We start from the raw sequence: 23,638 nt of genomic DNA on the forward strand, positions 1-23,638 counted from the left end.
TTCAGTGATAAAGAGAGCCATCTATACTCCAGAGGACTGTGGGAACTAAGTGTAGTTCACAGCATAGAATTTTTTTTTGTTGTTGCTGTTTCCTTGTATTTTATTTTGCTTCTCTTTTTTTCTTGTGCAGCACGATAAATGTATAAATATATGAGCATATATTGTATTTAACATATATTTCTACTGTGTTTAACATATATTGAACTACTTGCCATCTAGGGGAGAGTGTGAGGGAAGGGAGGAAAAATTGGAACACAGAGTTTTGCAAGGACTAATATTGAAGAAATGGCCACATATATGTTTTGAAAAAATAAAAAGTTTTAATTAAAAAAATTAAAAAAACAATAAAGTAATCTAGTTTTCTTAACAAATATTTTCTATGGAAGGTAGGGCTAAAAACCTTACTCCTTCACCCCCCTTCCCCCTCCCCCCACTCAGTTTTTTGATACTTCCTAGAGAGCAGAAAATAAATTTTAATTTTCTTAGTAGGTTTCTTAGGTCTTAACAGAAATAGAAAGGTTTTTTTCTTTAATGCCTTGTGTTCCTTTATTTAATTAAAAAAGTTTGCATTTATAACCCCCTGTCAGCAGTTTTTAATGGTGGTATTAACTGTTTGATCTGCCTTTGATATAATTATCTATGTGTGTTGGCATATTTAATGTTTTATTGGTACCACTTTTAAATTCTAAGATCAAGTTCAAATGATGAGACATTTAGTAAGTGATGAAATTGTTGTTGTTGTTGTTGTTTTTTTAACAGCTAACCAGATTAAAGAAAGGCTATGAAAAACTTCAGAAAAAGCAGTTGAAAGAATCTAGAGCGGTCAAAAATCACAGGGAGGACCCATCTGAAATGGAGAGGTTAAATGGGAAAATAGAGGTATGATGTTTTTGTTCATAGTAATTGTCAGTCTTCATACAAGATAATAATTTGAGAAAAAGTGGTATTTCTTGAAACTGAGTTTTTATCATCAGTTCTGTTTGCAGGTTTAAAGTGAGCAAAGTACTTTGCACCTTCTTTTACCATATCTTTCTTTTTGAATTGGGAGGTAACTGTAACCAATTTCTTAGAATGCTCTCTATAATTAGTATTTATAAAGTTTTATTTTTGTTTATTCAGGTTTCTTTTGTGGAAGAGGAACTATTTTGACATTTCCTTTATTTTGTTTTGAAAAGGTTTAATTTTAGAAAAGTATTTTTGAACTTAGATCTCATAACCATCAAGATGGCCAAATAGTTGTTTTTAAATAGTTAATTTTTTTCTCTCTAAAGCCCTGAGATCTTTTTAAAGGTAGAATTGCCTATGAGGAAGAGGATGTGGGACTTTTATCATTTATTATCCACCTAGACTCTTCCAACAGCTTCTTCAGCAGACTTCTAAACTCTACCTCTCCTTCCCCTGATTCATCGATTTATTATACTACTAACAGATTAATCTTCCTGAAATATTCATTTGAACATATCACTCCACTGCTCAAAACTTCAGGTTTCTTAGGTTAGATTTCAAAGCCTTTGGCATAGCACTAGTTTTCTTTCCAAAACTCAGTAATCCTGGATTCATACTCGTCCCTCAGTCATTAATTGTTCTTCACTGCCAGTTGTCCTGTGCAGCATCAATTCTACTTGTCTTATATACCTATGTACTATTTTGTAGTATAGTTAGTTTTATATGTGGCATATTTCCACCTCCACTAGATTTTTTAAATCTAAGAATAAATCCTCAGCACCTAAAATTGTGCTTTGCATGGAGAAAATAGATAATGAAAATTTGAAATGGGAAGAAAAAAAATAAAGAATTAATGATAAAGATATATTGAGGGAGAGAGAATAATAATAATAACATATGATGCTTTAGAGATGATAATATGGTACTTAAAAAAACCCTCTCATTTTATCTTTATAACAACCCTGAGGGGTAGATGTCATTATCATCCCCATTTTATTAAAAAGGAAACTGATACAGAGAGAGATTCAGCTGTTACATAAAACACAGTAAGTAGAGATCACAGACTCTCAGTTTCCCTTTTCATTTCATGTAGTCAACTGTTAAATAAAATTCAAGTTAATCTCTGATTTCCAAATATTTTCCTATATGATGAGAGTTATAACTCAAACAAGCAGAAGGAAGAACTTCTTACAGAAGTATCAGACTAGGATTCTTTTTTCATATAGTTTATTACTTCTCTGAGAATGAGAAAACCTGGATTCTAATCTCCATTTAACTCCTCTTTGGTTTGGCAGCAGAAAGTGTTAGTGGGAAAAGAAGCAGACAAATTGGGGTCAAGAGGAGCATCGTTTACATCTTGGGTCTGGTCATGTCTTTTGGAATAACAGCAATTATTCAATTTGCCTCAGGATTTTTTTTTAATTAAATTTTTTTTATTTAAAAATTTTTTTTTCTGTCTTAAGATTTCGTGAGGATCAAATGACAATTTTTGGAAAGCCCTTTATAAATGAGCAAAATGTTAATGTTAGCTGTATATTATTACTGTTAAGTGATTTAAATCTTTCTTTGTAAAATGAGGAAGTTGGACTTGGTGATCTTCTAAGGGATATTTGAGTGTAAAATTTTCCGAGTCTAAAACTTTGAAGCTCAAAAATATTTTTGTACTATTTTGCTAATGGAAGATTACTTTAAATCATCCAACTCTGTGGTTCCACTAGGTGAAGGACAGAGAAAGATTATAGCATTGTTGAAACTTGTGCTTATTTGGAGTTGTCTGCTCCTTGGGGACTTCCTTCTTCTTTCTTCAACTTTGTTATGGGTACTTAAAAATTCACCTAGCTATAGCAGCTTCTGGAATCTGTCTCCCATTGATGCTAAGGAACTTATCACTATAGTTGGAATTTTTGCTTTTCACCTGTCTAAAGTCTATAAACTTATAATGAAGAGATGTAATTCATAAAGCAGATGAGAGTTCCAGACTCAAGGAATCTTGGAGAACTGAGAGGCTATTAAGGCCATATGGCCCTTAGGTGAAATTGCTTTGTGCTTCAATTGGCTCCCATAACTATAACCATCAGATGCTGGCTGGATTTATGGTTATTTTAGTTACTGTTGAACTCTCATTTTTCATGTATTGTTTGATATTTGAATCACAAATAACTGAAAACTGTAATTTCAAAAGAGGACTAGATTTTATCTTGATTAATTTTTCATTGACAACTCGAAAATTATTATGATTAACCCTTAGGTGGCAGCAAATTTACAAAAGTAGACATGACTCAGATAGTGTTCTACATCTCTACATCATACAAGTCAGCAATAAATAGAGTGTTAAATTTGGAAAGACAGAAATCCGGAGTCACAGTACATGAGGAGATGAGAATTACTGTATAACTTCATCGGTTGACTGAATAATGGCATCCCTGCTGTGGAAAAAGGTCCACCTCTGTCAAGGGATGGGAGTGGGGGGTAATAATTAGAGTAAGAGTGAAACTTGAAAGTAGTGATAAGAGGGGATGCATTTACAAGTCAACTGTCCTGGTTGCCTTTGCAGGAGTTCCGTCAGAAATCACTAGAATGGGAGAAGCAGAGAGTGATTTATCAGCAACAGGTGGCATCTCTGGAAGCACAAAGGAAAGCTTTGGCTGAACAGTCAGAGATTATTCAGGTAGAGCTAAAACATTTTAAAAGAAATGTAAACATTTAGGTAATTTTAATGAGCACACTGTATGTCACAATAGATTCTACTTTTCCATTTTGGACAGTTACATTTATGACAAAGGAGTGTTAGGTTTTCTCCATTTTTTTGTTTATTATCCCACAGACTTTGCTTATTACTAGCTCATATGAATTACTAAAATGGAAAGATAGAGAATTAGGATAAATCAGCTTTTTCTGTGACTTTATTCCTTCATTATTATAGACAGGCAACTAAGTTTTGTATAGTGTCAAATTTGGAAGTGAAGAAAGTCTAGTAGTATAGGTACTTTTTGAAAATTTAAATATAGCAAATTTGAGGGTGTTTTGTCCATGAGCTGGTGTTTGTATAGCTGCAACTCAGATTCCAATGGTAAAAACACAGTTCTCACTCAGTTTGTCAATAGGTGAAGCTAAGAATGAAGCTATGAATACTATTTGCACAAGAAGACCTCATATAATGATCATTGAACACTAATGCCATTCTGGAATGTATATAAAATTCAAGGGCATTGTTCATTAAAGTCATAGTCTAAATTTCATTCATCAAATGATACAAATTCAAAAGGTAAAATAAAGAAGGATTCTTGGGAATTTGATGGGAGAAGAGGATATTGAGGCAAAAACCATACTTCACCAGTGCTAGTTTTTGAGAGAGAAAATTGTATAAAATCTTGATTTTTAAAGCAAGAAGTCAAATTTTATAACACAAAAACTCTTCTTTTACTTTTCCATTCCTTTTTTCATAATAATAAGGATGTCTTAATATTTTAAGATATTATGGTTGGAGGGAGACTGAATCTCCTGAAGTGTGAGAGATTTACAGAATCATGGAAACTTAAGCTATTGAACAATAAATAGCAATTTAAAAGTGGACTCTAAAAGCCTCTCAAGTGATTCAGCCTCTTTCTTTTCTTTAACTTCCCTCAAATACATTTTCCCTTCTTCTCTCTTTTCCAGATTTTTAAAATACATTGTAATACTGATAACAGAAAATAGGCAAACTAGTTTTGCGTGATTATTATCAATTGTATCAATGATTGTATCTAAAAGATGAGTCGTATGTGGCTCTTTTTAACAGTGAGGTGATTCAGGCCAACCCCAATAGACTTGTGATGGAGAGAGCCAGCTGCATCAAGAAAGGGGACTATGGGGGCTGAACATGGATCACTACTGAATATTTTCACTTTTTTTGTTGTTTGCTTATTTTTTGTTTTCTTTCTCATTTTTTTTCTTTTTGATATGATTTTTCTTGGGCACCATAATAATTGTGGAAATATGTATAGAAGAATTCAACATGTTTAACATATATTGGATTACTTAATGTCTAGGGGAGGGGGAAAGGAGAAAAATTTGGAACACAAGATTTTGCAATGGTGAATATTGAAAACTATTTTTGTATATATTTTAGAAAATAAAAATCTAATATTATAAAAAATGAATCAGACATTTTCTGTAGAGGGCTGCCAAAAATAAGTATGAAAAACAGTATTTTAAAGTAGTGCTTTTTAGCCTTTTCATTCTGTATCATGATTGAAATATAAACATCTTTGCAGACTTATACATTTTCTAGGGATAGTAGAGACAGGTTCATCTGAGCCAAACTGCATTAAAGTAACTCCAGTTAGCGGGAGTAACTCCTCTGAGCCAAGTAGGTGAAAACTGCTATATTCCTTTGTCTAAAATTCCACAGTTTAATTAGACAGTCTTCTCCCTTTCATGGAGTAGTAGAACTTTTAGTAGAGGTCAGTTTTTATTGTTATTTCTCAGTTATTCATGAGTAGAATATTTGTATTATTGATTAAAAATTTCACTTTCAAAATTCATATGAACCCTACTCAGTTAAGTACTTCCTTCCTTCCTTCCTTCTTTTCTTCCTTTCTCCTTCCCTTCCTTCCTTTCTTCCTACTCTCTTCCTCCCTTCCTCCCTCCCTCCTTTTTTCCCTCCCTTTCTCCTTTCCTTCCTTCTTTCCTTCCTTCCTCCATTCCTCTCTCCCTCCCTCTTTCCTTCTTTCCCTCTCTTCTTCTTTCTTCCTCCTTCCCTCCATCCATCTTCCTTCTTCCCTCCTCCCTCCTACCTTCTCTCCTTCCCTCCTACCTTCTCTCCTTCCCTCCTCTCTTCTTCTCTCCCTCTTTTCTTCCCTCTTCCTCCTTTTTTCCCTCCCTCCCTCCTATCCCTTTCACAACTCTTCCCCTCCCAGACTTTGCCTCACTGAAAAAAGAAACAATGAAAGAAAACCCTTGGAATAAATATGCATAGTCAACGAAATCAAATTCCTACATCATCCACATGCAAAAATATCTATCTCATTTTACATTTGGGACCCTATGACCTCTCTTTTAGGAGATAGATAGCATGTTTCATTGTTGGTCCTTCGGAATTATAGTAATTACATCAGAATTCTCAAATCTTTCAAACTTACATATCCTTTTGATGTTGTTACTACATAAATTGTTCTTCTGTTTTATCACTCAATTTGCTCTGCTATTTGTTAAATACAAATGTTCTTCCAAAACATCCCTTTGTTACTTGCATAGCAACATTACATTGATATGCCATAATTTATTCAGCCAGTGCCCAACTAATGGCAACCTCCTTAGATTCTATTTCTTTGCTTCTTTAAATATCTTCTTTTAGTTTTTCCAATTTTTTTTTCACTTGTTGGGCTAAAGGGCATGTACAATTTAGTAAATTTGGGTGCATAACTCCAAATTGTTTTACAGAATGCCTGAAATAATTTCCAGCTATACTAATAATGCAGTAATGTGCCTGTTTTCCTTCAAATCTTCCAATATTTATCATTTTCTTTTTGTTGTCAGTTTTGCTAATCTGATGAATGTGAAATACAACCTCAAAGTTTTTAAACAAGTTATTAGTGATTTGGAGTTTTTTTTTAAATTTTATGGTTGGTAGCTTGGATTTCTTTGGAAAATGCCTGTTAATTTTCTAATTGGGGAATAGCTCTTGTTCATTTAAATTTTAGTTAATTTCTACTAAATCTTGGAAATGAGGCTTTTATCAGAAAAACTTTCTACAAAGATTTTTCCTTCAGTAAACTGCATTGGTTTTGTTTGTGTAAAAACTTTTAAAAATCTTGTGTGATCAAAATTGAACATCTTATTTCCTCCATTTTTCATATTTGCTGAACTCTTTTCTAATTCATAATTGTGTAACAGTATATTCTTCCTGTCCTTCTAATTTCTGTGTGCAATGAGATCTTTAATATCTAGGTCATGTATCCATTTGGAGATTATCTTTGATATATGGTGTGAGATCTTGTTCTCATATAATTTCTGTGAGTGTTAACATTTTTTCCCAGAAGTTTTTGCTGAATAATTAGTCCTTACCATAGAAGTTGGATTTATCATGTTACTAGTTTAATTTGTTTTTAGCTGTTGTGTATCTAGTTTGTTTCAGTGATTAACGTCTACCAAATTTAGATAATTGAGATCTGGTATTCCTAGGCCTCTCTCCTGCCCACTTTTTTCATTATTTCCTTTGAGATTTTTTTACCAGAAAGTTATATTTTAAGGTCCTTCACACTGAAGGATCTGATTGTTTCATTCATTACAATAAGACAGAGAACCAAGATAAATATTCAAAGTAACTAAGATTTAAAACTGTCCTCTTAAGGATAGGAAAGTGAATAACAGGGATTTGATTACATGTGATATGTTCCCTATTCAACTAATCAGTTGTAACTAAAATTAGTCAATCTTATGTATTCTTCTTTGAAGAAGCCTTAGGCAGAGTATCATATACTTGTAATAGCTATTTTAAAAGTGAGTAAAGAGATGTACCCAGACATAGACATAAGAAGTAAGGGAAAGAGGAACAGGTTCTTTATTTACCAGGGACATTTGTCGTAGGTTGTCTAGCCGAATGCTCCAGTACAAGGAATTGTGCCACTGTCTACTGATAAATATGGGGTAATTAGTTGTAGCCTTTTATGTTTATTATCTCTCAGGAAATTGGATATTTGCAAGGGATATAGGAAGAAGGTGCTTTCTTTCTAGTTATATTCAAATTTAGTTCCCCAAACATTTTCTGAGCCAAATATCAATCTATGACTTTAACACAGTTTTCTTGATTAGTATGGTTGAGTGTGTGTGTGTGTGTGTGTGTGTGTGTGTGTGTGTGTGTGTGTATTTTCTTGAATGGATAAGAATTGATCTACAATTATTAAGCCATTACATTTATCAGGTCAGTGTCAGGTATTTTTCCTCTGTTTCAAAATACTGGTTCATTTTGGATCAATGAACTAAGTGGTAGTGGGGAGGGAATAAGAAGAATATAAATACTACACAGTGAAATATTTGGAGAAAATTTAAGAAATATTTTAAAAACCAAGACCATTGCCATAAAGTAAAATCCTTCACTTCTAAAATTTTAATATGTCTAAAGACTTTAGAAACAGTTTCTTTTGAAATACTTTGCTGAAAGATCATTTCTAACCATTCAAGAACAGATTCTAAATTCATTATTAATTATGTGCATTTTAAAAGCATCTTACTCAAATCACAACTGTCTTTTAAGATTTGGAAATGAATTGAACAATAATTGTGACTTTAGAAAATTTTTTAAAAATGATATTGTATTATTAACGTAGCCTTAATTGGTGTGACAACAATATTGGTAGAAGTTCATATTGACTGTTATCAGAACAGATACTGACAGATTCTTGCTGAGAATTTTACTATTAATGGTTTCCTGAAGCTATTGCTAAATAGAAACTCCTGCAAAGAGGTACTTTGTAATGATGGAATTGGAGCTGACACTGATGGAGACTTTAGGAAAAGTTGATGCTGGCAAGTGCCATTAATTTATAGTGGGAATCTCTTCAGGCTAGTTCTTGTTGCTTGTGTCATGGTGCCCTTGATGACTTGGCTTTCACACCTTTGCTGCTGTTTGGGACCACAAAAAACAAAGAATACAAAAAAAAAAAAAAAAACCTTACTTTTGTATTCTTTCACTTACCTCTGTGCTTTTAGCTCTTAGTCTTCAGTTTTTGTCTCTTTTTCCGCCATTTTGTTATTTCCTTTTTTGCTTTTCTTTTCCTTTAAGTCAGTGTCTCTTCTGCGCTAATGGTGTTCTTTTAAGTAATCCCCTTCTGGAGCCAATATTGTATAGGGTAGCCAGACAGCAGATAAGATTTCTGGTTTCTGGTTTTAAAGAGTCTGTTGGTGGTAGATATGTAACTTTTAAAGTGAATTGAAATTACTAAGTTATTCTCATTTTAAAATGTGCTAATAAAAGGAAATAGAATTAAGCATTTATATTAAATGAGTTTGTTAGTAATTTAATTTTAAGAATATGTCACCTGGAATGATTATCCAAATTTAACAAAATGAAACAATAAGAGTAAACATAAAACCTTTTATAAGGCAAAAAAGAAAACGATTCAAATACATAAGAGACTAGACATGACTAGATAAAGAATCATGTTAAGATAATAACTGACTGCAAGTTCAACGTGAATTAACAGTATGAGTAGTTCCTCCTAAAGGGATGCTAATAAATGAATGGTATCCAAAATGAATGAAGAAATTGTTTCATTAGATTTTTCTACTCAGAGTACATCTAGACTTATGTGTTTAATTCTAGGCATGATATTTAGTAGGCATATTGCTAAGCTAATTGATGGGTAGTTAGATGGATGAGGCATCTTTTAAAACCATGTCATATGAAGATTGTTTGAAAGGACAGTTAGTTAGGCAGGAACAGAAAAAACTTGGGTGAGGCATATTAACTACTTCAAATAGTTAAAAGATCTGTCATGTGGAAGCATATTTACATTTATTTTGTCTGGCTGCAGCTAGGAGATTTAGGATCATATGAAATGTTATTTCTTTTGGAAAGGATGGAAGCTAGAGTATCAAGAAAATTGATTAGGGCAGTGTCCAACTATTCAAGAACAGAAGTTATGTTGAGGAATTATCAGTATAAACAAGGAGTCAAAGCAAGAAGAATATAAACATTTAATTAGAGGCTACCCTGATAGATGAATGACAATTTTACATACTAACATGAATGATCAGTTCATCCTTTTATGCTGTTTGTGAGTGCTTGATTTGTTCTTTAGAGGAAAAATACTACCAAATATAGGGCCTTTAGAAAGAGTTCCTAACCCACAAGAATCTTATAATCCAATAAAATTTTCAGGAACTAGAACCTGTATTACTGAGTAATTTCATCAGTATAATCCACATAAATAAATGTGGGTTTGCATAGACTTGTTTAAATGCTACCATGGTAGTATGTGACCTATTTTATATGAGTTTACAAAAGATATTCTCATTGTGATGAAATTCTGTTGTTGGAGCTTCTTTCAGTTTTGAAATCCATCTATTATGTTATACGTAAGTTCTAGAAAGTTATCTGAAGCATATAGAGGTCAGATCATTTGCCTAAGGTCACATAGTAAGGTGCCAGCCATGAGATGTAAATCTTGGTTTTCCATACTTAGCTTTAGCACTCTGTTCTGCTTTGCTGTATTTATATGATGTGACTTTTTATATGGGCACTCAATTCAGGTGAGTTGTAGATGGAAGACACATCTTGATAGGCTGTAATGACGGCGTGTTTAAAATCAGCCGGAGTCAGGAATTCAGGTTAAGGGAAAAATCTTCAATCTTTATTGAAGTGAAGAGGTGAATAAGGATTGTGATAGCAAATATAGGCAAGAAAGATTGAGATAGCAATATGGGCAGCTGCGACAGGAAGCCAGCTAACAGAGAGGGATCTGAGCTGAAAGGTTGTCACAATGGCAATGCAAGCAGTCTCTCCTTCCCCTTCCTTTTCCACTCCCCTGCCTCTACCCACCAAAATCGTCATTTCCTATACAACACATCAGGACTTGCACAAAGAGTGGGCGGGGCCATTCTTTCTCCAAGCTTATATATTAATAGAGTATGGTCCAATTACTATTTAGCCTCATGTGCTTGGGACCTCAATGCATCAACTCAAGCCTCAGCCCATTACAATAGGCTATATTTAGCTCATACATATCATCACTGTGCAAGTGCATTTAGTAAAAAGCTATTATGTGCTTGATTAGAATGTTTGAATCCCTTGTATTTTTTATCCTTCCTCTTGACTTCATCTAGAAAAACAGTTCACAAGCTATATATAAATTGAAAAAATGTATCTTATTTTTGAATATATTCACAAATACACATCCATATTCTTTCTCAGAATGTTTTAAAATTTATAACATATAGTATGAAAAAAAATATACTGAAATACAGTTATCAATTTTTAAAAATTTTATGGATTCTAGGTTTAAAAAATAGTATACTATGCACTAGAACTCTGTACTGTGTGCTAGGGGTGTTTTTTTTTTTTTTTAGGCATAAATGAAAGTCTTTTCCCTCGCAGAGTCTATATTCTTTTGGGGGAGATGTGATTGGGGTGTATGTGTGTGTGTGTGTTTACACATATACGTACAGTATATATCAGTATATACAAAAAAAATCTGTTTTTATAACAGAGCATTATAACCTTAGAAGGGAAGATCTGAACTCCTGGGAATGGGAAAGGAGGAAAAGCCTTATGGAAAAGATGGAGCCTGAGTTGTGTGAAGGAGATCAGGGATTTCAAGAGATGGAGGGGAGGAAGAGGGTACAGCATTTCAGACCTGGGGAAGGGTGTTGTGAATACATGGAAATGGGAAATGGGATGTATGTAAAGACCAGTAGGTAGTACAGTATGACTAGACTAGAAAATGTGTGGAGGAGAATAAGATATAAGAATACTAGAGGAATAGAATTAAGTTTTTTTTTTTTTTTTTTAAGACTAAATGGAGTTTATATTTGATTCTAAGAATAGAGAGTCACTGGAATTTATTGAGTCAAGATAGAGTAAAATGGTCAAATCTGCATATTAGGAAGATAACTAGTGACTGTAGAGAATGGATTGGAGATGGAAGATAGTGAGATCAATTAGGAGACCATCACTGTAATCCAAAAAAGGTGATAATGATCTGAATTAGAGAAGGGGTCATATATGAGAAATGATATGGAGAGAGGTGACAACATTTGATAGCTGACTGTCTCTCACTTCAGCTGAGGAGTAAAGACAACATGTGTACCTTGTTGATTGAGAAGAATAGTGCCCCTGATAGTAATAGAGAAAATCAGAAGAGGGGTGTGTTTGGTGAGTAAAAAAATGAGTTCTATTGTGGACATTGTGAATTTGAAATGGCTATGGATGTCCAATTTGGAATCTTTAGAAGGCAGTTATTGATGTCAGACAGAACCTTGGGAGAAAGTCAAGAGCTAGAAATGCAGATCTAGGAGTCATCGGCATAATGACGATAATTAAATCTATGGGAGTGGATGATGTCACTGTGAAGAAACGTAGAGAGAAGAGACCTCAGGACAAAGAATTGGAGTATACCCATAGTTAGCATGCATGGAATGAATAATGAACAAAGAAAGAATACTTAGAAGGAACTACCACATAGGAGAACCAATAACAAATACTGTGTCCCAGAAACCCAAAAAGAAAAAAATATCCAAGAGGAGAAAGTTGTCATTAGTTTCAAATTTTGAAGAAATATTGAGAATGAGGGTTAAGAAAAAGCCATTAGATTTAGCATATTGTTTGGCATATAGAAAATGTTTTTTAATTGAATTGAATTAGCAATTAAGAAATCTTTGGTGAATGGGAGAGCAGCTTGAGTTGAGAAGGATTTGTAAATCAGCAGAGATTTAGAAGATAGAAAAGAGGGAATGGAATCTATGAGTATAGATACCTTTTTCAAGGAGTTTGATTGAGAAAGTGTGGAGAACAGAAAAATAGCAGGGAAGATGGTAAAATCTAATGAGCATTAAAGAATAAACTATAGGTAAGGAACCAGTAGATAAGAAATTAAAGAGTAGAGAATAACTGGTGATAATAGTTGGGACAGTCTGCTGGAGAAGATGAGAGGGAATGGAATCAAAGAGTTTGGCCTTAGCAAGAAGATACCTTTGTCATTGAGTGAGCTAACTTCCTCATACATTTTTGTTTTTGACTATTTCACTTTTACTCATCAATAGTCCCATATTTCTAGGCTCAGCTCACCAATCGGAAACAGAAGCTGGAATCTGTGGAGATTTCCAGTCAATCTGAAATTCATCACTTAACCAGTAAGCTAGAGAGGGCCACTGATACCATATGTGCCAATGAATTGGAAATAGAGCGTCTCAACATGAGGGTAAATGATTTGGTTGGAACCAACATGACTCTACTGAAAGAACAGCAGCGACTTGAAGAAGAACTGAGGCACGTTGAAAAACTATTAAAGGTCTGTGTAATTATTGCAGGTGAACAATAAATTAACTTTATTTTCCATAAATAGAGAAAAAGAAGTCCTACCTTTAGTTTCTACAACTCTTCTTTCTCTTACCCTACCTTGTTGTTGAACATGCTTAGGCATGTGGCCAGGGGTGTACTGGATCCCACTTGAATATTGTTAAATTTTAAGTCTGATCATTTTTGGCAAATGCTACAAATCAGGACCTGATTTATTGTTTTGTTAAGAAAGTGATGGTGAAAATGTTAATAATGTCATGTATGTCATGTATACATCCCTCTCCTTCCCTGGAGACACAATCAATATTTAACCACACCTCTGAAGTAAACTTTATTTTTTCTATCTATTTTGATGAGATATAAAATTATCTAGACTTATGACAACTTAGGACATTGTAAATAATATTAATTTTAAAATGTTTTGTTTAACATTGCTGTTACATCTTAATGATTCTACTCTTTCCCCTGTCACTCCCACAACAGAACCTTCTTTTCTAATAAATTTTAAGTAAAATAAATAATCATACCAGCTATGTTTAGCAATCTCCAACATGTGACAAGAGACATGTTTCATTGCTATTCTTCTGAAGTCACTGTTGATTATTCCTTTTGATCAGAGTTCTGAAGTCTTTCAGTGTGATTTTCCTTTATGTTATTGTGGTCATCATATAAATTATTGTAGTTCTGATTATCTTACTCTGAATGGATGCATATGAGTTTATCAGTATTCATTGTTTATTAAGCCATAGTAGTACCACATTGCATTAGCATATGACAGTTTGTTCAAACATTCTCCAGATGATGGATACCTACTTTCCTTCTAGTTCTTTAGCTGCTACAAAAGTGCTGGTATGAATATTTTCTTATACATATGGAACCTTTCCCTTTGTCTTTGACTTCCTTGACTTAATATGCCCAGTGATGTCGCTGGGTCAAAGAGTATGTATAATTAAAGTGACTTTTCTGGTATAATTAATAGCAGTATTCTTTCTGTAGGTTCTACAAGGAGAAAAAAAGGAGTTGGAAGTAACTGTTCGGTCTCAAGAGGATTTCATCAGTGGTTCAATAATTCAGAAGGAAAAATTACAGAATAAACTTACAAATATAGCTAAAAATTTACATTCCACAGAACTCATCAGGTACATTTTATTATTTCGCTGATTCAGTATTTGTTAGTTGTAGGCTCTCATTTATAGCACCTGAAAAATCATCTTTAGTGGGTTGGTGTGTTGCAGGTAGTCACTGGAAGGTACCTGGGAGCTGAGGACAGGTGAAACCCAGTGCAGAGAAGAGCATTAAGATTAGAGGCACTTGAGTTAAGAAACAAGGATAATTGGGCTTCTGTTTTATGGAAGCTAAGTAATAGTATAGCTGCACAATTAATATTGCAGAGCATGGTATAGTAGAAATAGCACTGGACTGAAATTCAAGAGACCTGGGTTGAAGTTTTGACTTTGACACTGGCTGGTTGAAGAATCTTGTACAACTCGCTTCCTGAGCTTCAGTTTAGGTTGTCTGTAGAATGGAGATATCTCACTCTCAGAGTTATTGTGAAGAAAATTCTTTATCAGTTCTAAAGTCCCATTTAATTATGAATTATTAATAAGAACTAATCACAAAAAATGGAGTGGAGAAAGTATTTATAATATTTCATTTCAACAAGATGTAAGTTGACTTTGTCCTTGACGAAGAAACAGGAAGTATCTGAAAATGGCTGCCTGATTCGAAGAACATTTCATTTGGGGAGTTAAATTTTCCACCTTAACCTTAAGACCATCTCTGCAGCTGAAATGTGGCCCAGCCTTGATGGCTATAGTGGAAACATAGTTGATAGTGAAAGTCAACAATAGGCTTTGAGATACATTGACTAGTGAGAAATTTGCTCCTGTGCTTGAACTTTGGGTCCATACCACGTCTAATTCATGAACTATAATGTAGATAATGGAGTAGAAGGCTAAAAGAATTTAAGATAGTCTGAACTATTAATTTTTCCTCTTCTTTGCTCAATATAAGAGATAGCCATGGAAATGAGGAATAGAAACTGTAAGCTAATTATGCAGAGCAGGGAATGATAGAAGAAGCACTGTGGCAAGTAGTTATAGATAGTAGGCTGTGGAGTTAATAACATGAGTATGAAACAATGAGCTGAACTTCCAGTTTTTTGAGGAGCAGATCAATAAAAGATGAATTGAGCGTCAAACCTGGTTCTCAAATAGAAGAGGTTTCCATGGGTCAATGTTTGTCCAGCTGGTCCTTGAGGTTCTTTCATTTGTAATAGAATGGCCAGAAAATCACACATGATCTGAAGTAAACCAAGATAATTCCTGCTTTATACATACTGTAATAGGTGTATATGTAAAAATGTGCATACTTCATTTTTATTCTGAAAACTAGTAAAGGTGTATATTACTGGAAAGTTTTTAAATGCGTATAATGAGATTGCTCTTTTTCTTTGCTTAAATGCAATTTTTCCCCCCTGAGGTAATTGGGGTTAAATGACTTGCCCAGAGGTCACACAGCTAGGAAGTGTTAAGTGTCTGACGCCAGATTTGAACTCAGGTCCTCCTGACTATAGAGCTGGTGCTCTATCCACTATGCCACCTAGTTGCCCCCTTAAACGCAATTTTTAAGAAGTAATTTTCCTAGCAAAGAACTCTATGTTCTTTAGCAACTCACTTGAGTATAGAAGTATTTTTGGAAAAAAGAAAATAGGTGTTGATTAAAAAGGATGTCCTCACTTAATTTGTTTGTTTTTGATCTCTTAAAAATATTAAGCCTAGTCAATAGGGAGAGTTGAGTAAACTACTAAGTTTTTGAAACTTTAATATCTATTAACCTATCAGGGTTCTAAGTAACATATTAGAAGAAATGATTGACTAAATGTATATTTTAGGAATATTGGAATTGTAGAGCTGAAAGTCCAAAGTTCTGGACAGAGTTTTGAACATCAACAAATGGATATTATAATTATCCAAGTTAGGCCTTGCTTGTATGCAACGGCCTTCTGGAATAATACTGTGTTTTTCTGTAGGTCTTTGGAGGTCAGCCGTCAAGAAAAAATTTCTTCTAAAGGCCAGATGAACCTAGACAATGTTTTTTCACAAGAACTTCTGCAGGCAGAGGTATCTCGTCTTGAAGGCAGGTAGATGGAATGATATGGAAAAATATTTGGCATTAAATTTTTAAGTCACTAGTTATTTAAGTTCTACTGTGATAGTCATAGGTCAAAATGATTAATTTTAGGATTAGTTAATTAATGTAGGATTTTTTTACAGAGTTAATATTATTGCAGATAGAAACCAGAAATCAGGGATAATTGATTGTTAATAGATAAAAAAGAAATGGGAGAGCCAAATGAGCAGTGTTGTTAATTAGGAATCAGTAGAAGGAAGACTACTGTAGTTCAGGGTTTGCCCTGTAATAGTTGTAATTTAATTTTGGGGTCTTTAAAATTTACTTCCTATATTTAAAAAGGTAAATGTCTCTGAGTGAAGATGATAGTTCATGATAATCTTTAATTGCTTGAAAAGATTACATAATTCACTTTAAGAATTATTATTGGTGATAGGGATAGCATGAGTCTATAAGAAATCCAATAATTAGATTTTACTGTAATCAATATTTTTAAGAGATATATATATCTTATAAAATTTCTAGCTTCCTGTATTTTTTTTTCCTTTCCTTTTTTAATCTTGAAATATTTGTGATTGTCTTTGGTCATAAATTATCTTGAAGCATCTTGTTAATTTACCTTTTATAAAACAAAGTTTCTTCAACCTGAAATTTAAGGTCTTGTTATGCTTTCTTTATTGCTTTTGCTTTTAGTTTATTAGATTATTAGTTATAATCATTTTATTATAATTTTATTACATTGCTGAGACTTTATAACAGGAATAGTTAGAAATGGGCGATTTGTCTGTTGTGTCACAAGTTAGTATAAAAGTGATAGTGATTTAATTGGTTTTTTAAAAAGTTCAAAAGGCAAATAATATATGTTTTTGTAGTCATTGTTGGCATAAAGTAGTTTGTATATATAATTACTTTCTTAAAATTGTAAATAAAAGCTTCTGAAAAGTTAAAAAATTGAGAGATTTGCTGTTTTCTCAAATTAGTCTCTTGGTTTTGTTGAACACACACAGCATTTTTGAATGGTTGTTTATCTTGAGAATTGATTGGGTCACTGTGGATACCAAGGATTTTGTTGATAAACGAGCTTTGTTGAATAGTCTAGAGTATGATCATAAATGAAAAAGGTGAGAAAAGGCTATGAACTTGGATGTCTTCACTTTTCTTCAGAAGTTTACAATGTAGCTGAGTGAGTTAAAACTTATACATGCAATATTTGAGAATAGTTCTAATTAGCTTGTTGATAAATATTTATAAATACACATACACACATAGGAAAAACCACTTATTCACAAATTTATGAATGATCATTGGGAAAGTATTGGCTATTTAGGGGAAGCTTCCTGATGGGGAATGATATTTGAATGTCTTAAAAGGAGAATTATAGATCATGGTGGTGGGCATCTTTTAGATAAAGGAAAAATGATACATATAAAGAATATAAGTCTATTGGAGTCAATATACATTTAAAACTTGTGGGATTTAGAGTTCAACATAAAAAAGATGATAAATGAAGCTTACAGAAATGTGTCAAATTTTTGAGTGCTGAATAAGAGTGGTTAAATTTGATATTTCTCTTAAGGGGTTCTTACTCTGGGCTCCATGAACTTGGCCTTTTTGAAAAATGTGATAACTAATATGAACTCATGCCTTCCTTACTCCAGCTACAATGCTCTATCTACTCTGCTACCTGATTAACTAGAAAGCTAGTGTATAGTGAATTGATAAGAACTGAGACCAGAGGTCACTGGGTGGACAAATAGAGAGAATTGGGTGACTCTTAGGAGACTAAGAGAGGAAGAATTATCAAGGCTTGTAGTAGCATCTTTGGATTTTGAGAGTATGATTTGTACTTTTCTTTTTCTTTTTTTTGCTGAGGCTGTTGGTGTTAAGTAACTTGCCCAGGGTCACACAGCTAGGATATATTAAGTGTCTGAGGACAGATTTGAATTCAGGTCCTCCTGACTTAAAGGCTGGTGCTCTATCCACTGTACCACCTAGCTGCCCCTGGTTTGTACTTTTTAAGAAGGAGAGACAGGAATCAAAAGTAATTGAGTTTTTAAGCCTTGAGGACAGATAGAATGATGGTGCCTTTAATGATAATAAAAAAAATGGGAATAGATACTAATTTTTTTACTGGAAGGATTCTGAATTGAGGGATTTGAATTTTTGATAATTTTATCAGTAGGACATCCAGAAAGAGACACTCTTACATTTGAGCAGATAAAGGCAGAGGTGGAGATTTGGAAATTATCTTTACCAAGAATGTTAAAACTATTTTGCTGCTCACAGGGTCCAGGTTCTCCTAAATTTGAACTCTTTTACTTTTTTCCTTGTCATCTAGTTTGGGATCTGTGAGTGAAACATGCAAACAGCTGAGCCAAGAGCTAGTAGAAAAATGCGGAGATCTAAAGGCGATGGAAGACTCTAACAACCAGTACAAGATGGAAATTAAAAAAGTAAAGCTCTATTTATGTATCTGACAAAATCAAGCTGGACTCAGAGATGTTAAGGTCACGTAGCGAATAAAAGTCAAAATTGAGATTTTGAATATAGTTCTAGTTAGCTAACATTTTGGGGGTTTCAGGTTATATAAACAATTAAATAAAACTCATCATTTCTGCAGAAGAAATTTAGAAAATATGGGTTTGTTGGAAATATCAGTGTTCTCTTTTCGTCAGAGTAAAGATATTTATTTACATTAGCCATTCTTGTTTAAACTTTTTAAATTATACTGTTTTTTTCTTTGTAGCTAAAAGAGCAGATAATACAGAATGAACAGACTTATAACTGTGCTCTAGAAGGAATGAAAATGGAAATCTCCAAACTGACACGAGAGTTACATCAGCGTGATATAGCCATTGCTTCAGTCACTGGATCTAGCTCCGAAGTGGAACACCTCAGATCAGAGCTGGAAAAAGCAGAAACCAAAATAGTAGATCACAGGGTAAACCTACAGTCTCTGCATGAGACTATATACAGCCCTTTATCTGAAGCTGGAGAAACTTTCTACTTTCTACTTAAAATAGGTTTCTTGCAGTACTGTGTGCATGTGATATTAGTCTAATCATGTCATATGAAGAAGTGCTTGAATGACCCCATTACTAAAAAGCAAATGAAATATTTAAATAGCTAGTATTTTTGTTTCATTTAAAATAAAGATTTTTCAATGGTTTAGGTAGCAGGAAATCTGGCTTGCTTTTATTTTCAGCAGTGTTACATTGGTTGATATTGACCAATGTTATACAGGTTTGACCAGTATTACATGGGTGCAACTTTTGGATCAAACTTACTAATTTCTTCATCTTTAAAACCAGTTAGTAGAATAAGATTTGAAAGCTCTTTTAGAAGGTATCTAATATTCTATTTAGTTGGTGTTCCTTCCCCAGATAGGATTCTTTGCCATATGAGTCTAGTCATCAACTTGTTGAATTTTCCAATGACAGAGAGATTACTGCCACAAGGTATAGCTTGTCCCCTTATTTGAGAGTTCTATGTGCTAATTTTTTTGTTACCTTGACCTGAAATTTGCCACCTTATAACCCCAATTAAGCTATCTACTTAGTTAATTACTTAAAGAGGTTCCCTGTTTTAGTTATATTCCATCTAATGTATGGTCTTGTTACAGTTTTAAGGAATAAATCACTTTATAGGTACATAGTCTTTTTGGAAATGATTTCTAAAAACCAAGTTCTGTGAAAAAAAATTTTGCATTCCTGTTTTAAAAAAACTTGCATGCAGCAGCAGTTAGTAAGGGAATTAATTCTGTCTAATGCCTAGAATCACAATGGGAATCTCAATGGAAAACTTGGAAGAATTCATGCTTTCTTCCAAGAAAAGCACTAACTGACTGCAGAAAGAATATTCTGGGATTTCTCATAGACCAGAATCATCACAGAGGGATAGTGTCACAAAATTTATTTTGGGATATGGTGTTTTTTAACTTTCTGTTTGTTAATTTTATTATTTTGTTACTACCTAGGATATTTTGATACAACTGGAAGCACTCAGGCTAGAAAATAAACAGCTTTCTGAGACCTTGATGAATATGGAATCTGGTCCAGTAGGGGTATGTAAATAAAGAATTGTACTTTTTTTTTTTTTTTTTTTTTTGCAAGGCACTCTTAATGATTTCCTGTGGGTCACACAGCTAATAAGTGTCAAATGTCTGAGGCTAGATTTGAATTCAGGTTCTCCTTGTTCCAGGGCTAGTGCTCCATATGTTAAATCCAATATATGCATACATATTTATACAATTGTGCTGCACACAAGAAAAATCAAATCAAACCAGTTTTAAAAAAAAAAAAAGCAGCAGCAGAATAAAATGTAAGCAAGCAACAACGAAAAGAGTGAAAATGCTATGTTGTGACCAGGTCCAGGTCAGTTCTCATGGTTCTCTCTCTTCATCACTGAACAGTTGTAATTGGTTTGAATCATCTCATCATTGAAGAGAGTCACGTCCATCAGAATTGATCATTGTATAATCTTGTTATTGCCATGTATACTTATCTCCTTGTTTGCACATGTGTGTCTCTTTCCCTTCTTGGAGGCTTTTTATCACAGCAGAAACTTCTCAGGGTTGCACTCCGCTGGTAGGCCCAAGGAAGCCAAGGTTCTCACTTTTCCTTAATGAGCCATCAGAGCCCTATTCTACAATATGCTTTAAAAATCAGAATTAGTTTAAATCTCTTTTTTTTCTCTCTAAGATATCTCATGATTAATTGTGGAAATTTCAACTCTTATAAAATTGTTTATTCTGAACTTAATCTTTTTTTTGTCAATTCGCAAGCATTTAACTTTATATTATGTGTCAAACATTATGCTGGAAGCTAGAGATCTAAAGATAATAAGTCCCTTTCCAATTTGCTGACATTGTATAGGAGGAAACAGCATTTATATGAATACACAAATAGCATATAGGCATATAAAATATATGCAAATAAATATAAGACAGTTGCACTTAACAGAAGTTAGAGCCATCAGAAGAGAACTTTTGTAAGAGATGGTACTTAAACTGAACTTTTAAGAAAACTAGAAATTCTAAGAGATGATACAAATAAGATATAGATAGAGAGTGGAAGAAATAATCTAAACAGAAGCCAGATGGGTTGGATTGATCCTTAAAGAAATTAATATATAATAAGTCTAGAAAAGCACAGTATAGTATCATAGATTCTGAAACTTAACGAAGTAGTGACTTGGCCAGGATTATGTAGCCAGTAAATGTCCAAGGTGCCATTTGAACCCAGGTCTTCCTGGTTCAAGGTTCAGCACCCTGTTCATTTGCTGTGCTGCCTCTCACAGGTTGGAGTTACGTTGGGAAGGGCTTTCATGCCAAAGAGAAGAAATTTATATTTGATCTTAGAGGTAAGAGGGAATTTAGATTTGAGCAGTGGAGTTACGTGGTCATTGGGCTTTAGGAATATCATGTTGACCAGCAGTTTGGAACGACAGGGCCCAAACTAGCATAATGGGCATGCAAGTGAAGAAAAAGGGATGAATGGAAGAGAAGATGTAGTTAATAAGATTTTGCAGCTATTTAGATTGTAAATAAAATTCTTAAAATCTGCTTAAATTGCTCTTTCCCATCTAATTTTCAGAAGTTAAGTGACTTCATGGTATACGTTTACATATACATTTTTATCTACTTAGTTGTGAAGAGGAATTAAGTCATTATAATTTTACTTTCAATCTTTGTTTTCTAAAGTAACTGAGGGTATGCTGGTTCTGTCTGCAGAATGGCCTAGCCCAATCCAGTATGGTACAATGGACATAGCACAGGATCAGAACTTGGAAGATTTGTCGTCTTTCTTTCTCTGTATCATTCTTTCACTGTACCATATCAGACAATGCAGCTGTTGCACTCATGGTAAATTCTTCAACTTGAAAAGGAAAATTAGGAAGTGAGAATGGTAAATGAGTCCAGTTTTTGACATATTGTATCATATTGTAAGACTGGAGATCAAGAGAAATTAGATCTGGTAAATATATCTTAATCTTATTAGAATTATTTGCTTATAGTTGATCATTGAATTATTGGGAGCTGATGAGATCACTAAGTGAAATAGCATAGAGGGAGAGGAGAAGAGGGCACAGGACTAAATCTTATATTGCTTGGTTGTTACGTGGGACTTGGATGAGTATTTAGTGTTAAAAACTGCAAAAAGCTCAAGAAAGATCATTTTGGCTGACAGACTGAAGTTGAGATCGTCGTGTATATAATCAGACTCAGAATTTTGCTGGAGTAGTGTGGTCCAAAGTACCCCATATAAATTGCAGTTGACATTTTTGCTAAGCTAGATGTCAGCCATGAATCGAGTAGATACTTTTCTTTGAGAATTTGTTTCATATGGTCAAATTGAAAGACATTGAATCTTTCATAATATAGCCTTTCATAAATAAAGACATTTATGATGGAGGTTTGTCATATGCAGGTGATCCACAAGTAGATTTTTAAAGTTCACAAGCATCAAAGAAAAGAAAAGGCATTTTTGTTATGATTAATTTTCCATCTGCCTTTAGACTCCAGAATATCACTGTATACTTTTAAAATATTATTCTAGTTAAAAAACTAGAAAATATGGGTATAATAATAAAAATTTCACAATAAAATGAGGTTGCTAGATAGGGAATTTAACATAGTATTTATGAATTGAAAATACACAGGATTTTTTTTTTTTTTGTTTTTTTTGGCAGAGGAATTGGGAAGAAGGAAGATAATACTCATACTCAGAAATGATTAGGAGAACTTCCTATGCATGGTATCCAAAGTTCAGAAATTATAAAAATTGTAGTCACAGACATCACTTGATTACTTGTAGAAAGAGTAGGCATCAAATTGATGTAGGAATTTTAAAAGTCATAGTGTATCCTCAGACCTTCCTGGTGAAACAGAAAATTCTTTTTTTAAAAAACCTACTTTTGTTTAAATAGAAGAACTTTAGCTACATTTTTTCCTCAAATAAGGAGCTTATTGTAGCCTTTCCCTCTCCCAGGTTTAGTGTCCATAAATCTAGTACCATGGTCTTAAAAAAAAAAAAACATTTTAGCATGTGTTTTCCCATCCCTGCACAATATCTCATCATTTAACTTCCTATGATCTCAGTTCTTTTCAATTTCTGATTTTATAGATATATCAGGTAATATCTTCATATATAAATTCAGGTATATCAAGAAGCATATATAGGGCCATTGAATTCCCATAGGGATTTTCTCTGAGCTTGAAATCTTATGGGAATAGTATTACAATGGCTGTAGAAATAAATCTTCTTGTATTGGAAGTATTCTTCATCTAGTAATAGTTTTAAGTTTATACAGTATGTTATGGTTTATAGAAAGTGTTTTTACAAATCTTATTAAATTCTGGAATGTAAAGGACAGTTTCCACATTTCAAAGGAAAGTTTTTTTCCCTCTTAGCTGTCTTCTTGGATAGAATATAATAGGATAGGATATAATATAAAAGGATATAATAGAACCTTGAATTTTGAAAAATAAAACATAATTATATATACAAATTATAAGATGGGTTTTTCCAGTCATAATGATGCCGATTTTTCCGGCTTCTCCCACAA

The 23,638-nt window shown here is 33.4% G+C and overlaps 1 protein-coding gene across 6 annotated transcripts in view; it reads left to right on the forward strand.

The window, feature by feature from the left end:
* CEP63 (centrosomal protein 63) overlaps positions 1-23,638 on the forward strand; it is a 50,351-nt gene that overhangs the window by 22,387 nt on the left and 4,326 nt on the right. For 3 of the 6 annotated variants that reach the window (XM_051985583.1, XM_051985584.1, XM_051985587.1), the window contains exons 5-12: positions 760-879; positions 3,500-3,613; positions 12,699-12,932; positions 13,937-14,079; positions 15,972-16,082; positions 18,411-18,525; positions 18,819-19,013; positions 20,049-20,135. In XM_051985583.1, the coding sequence (XP_051841543.1) occupies positions 760-879; positions 3,500-3,613; positions 12,699-12,932; positions 13,937-14,079; positions 15,972-16,082; positions 18,411-18,525; positions 18,819-19,013; positions 20,049-20,135 (1,119 nt within the window). The remainder of the gene's footprint in view (positions 1-759; positions 880-3,499; positions 3,614-12,698; positions 12,933-13,936; positions 14,080-15,971; positions 16,083-18,410; positions 18,526-18,818; positions 19,014-20,048; positions 20,136-23,638) is intronic. The other 3 variants (XM_051985585.1, XM_051985588.1, XM_051985586.1) reach the window with 2 other exon arrangements.

This window comes from Antechinus flavipes, chromosome 3 (assembly GCF_016432865.1).
Source record: "Antechinus flavipes isolate AdamAnt ecotype Samford, QLD, Australia chromosome 3, AdamAnt_v2, whole genome shotgun sequence".
NCBI classification, from domain to species: domain Eukaryota; kingdom Metazoa; phylum Chordata; class Mammalia; order Dasyuromorphia; family Dasyuridae; genus Antechinus; species Antechinus flavipes.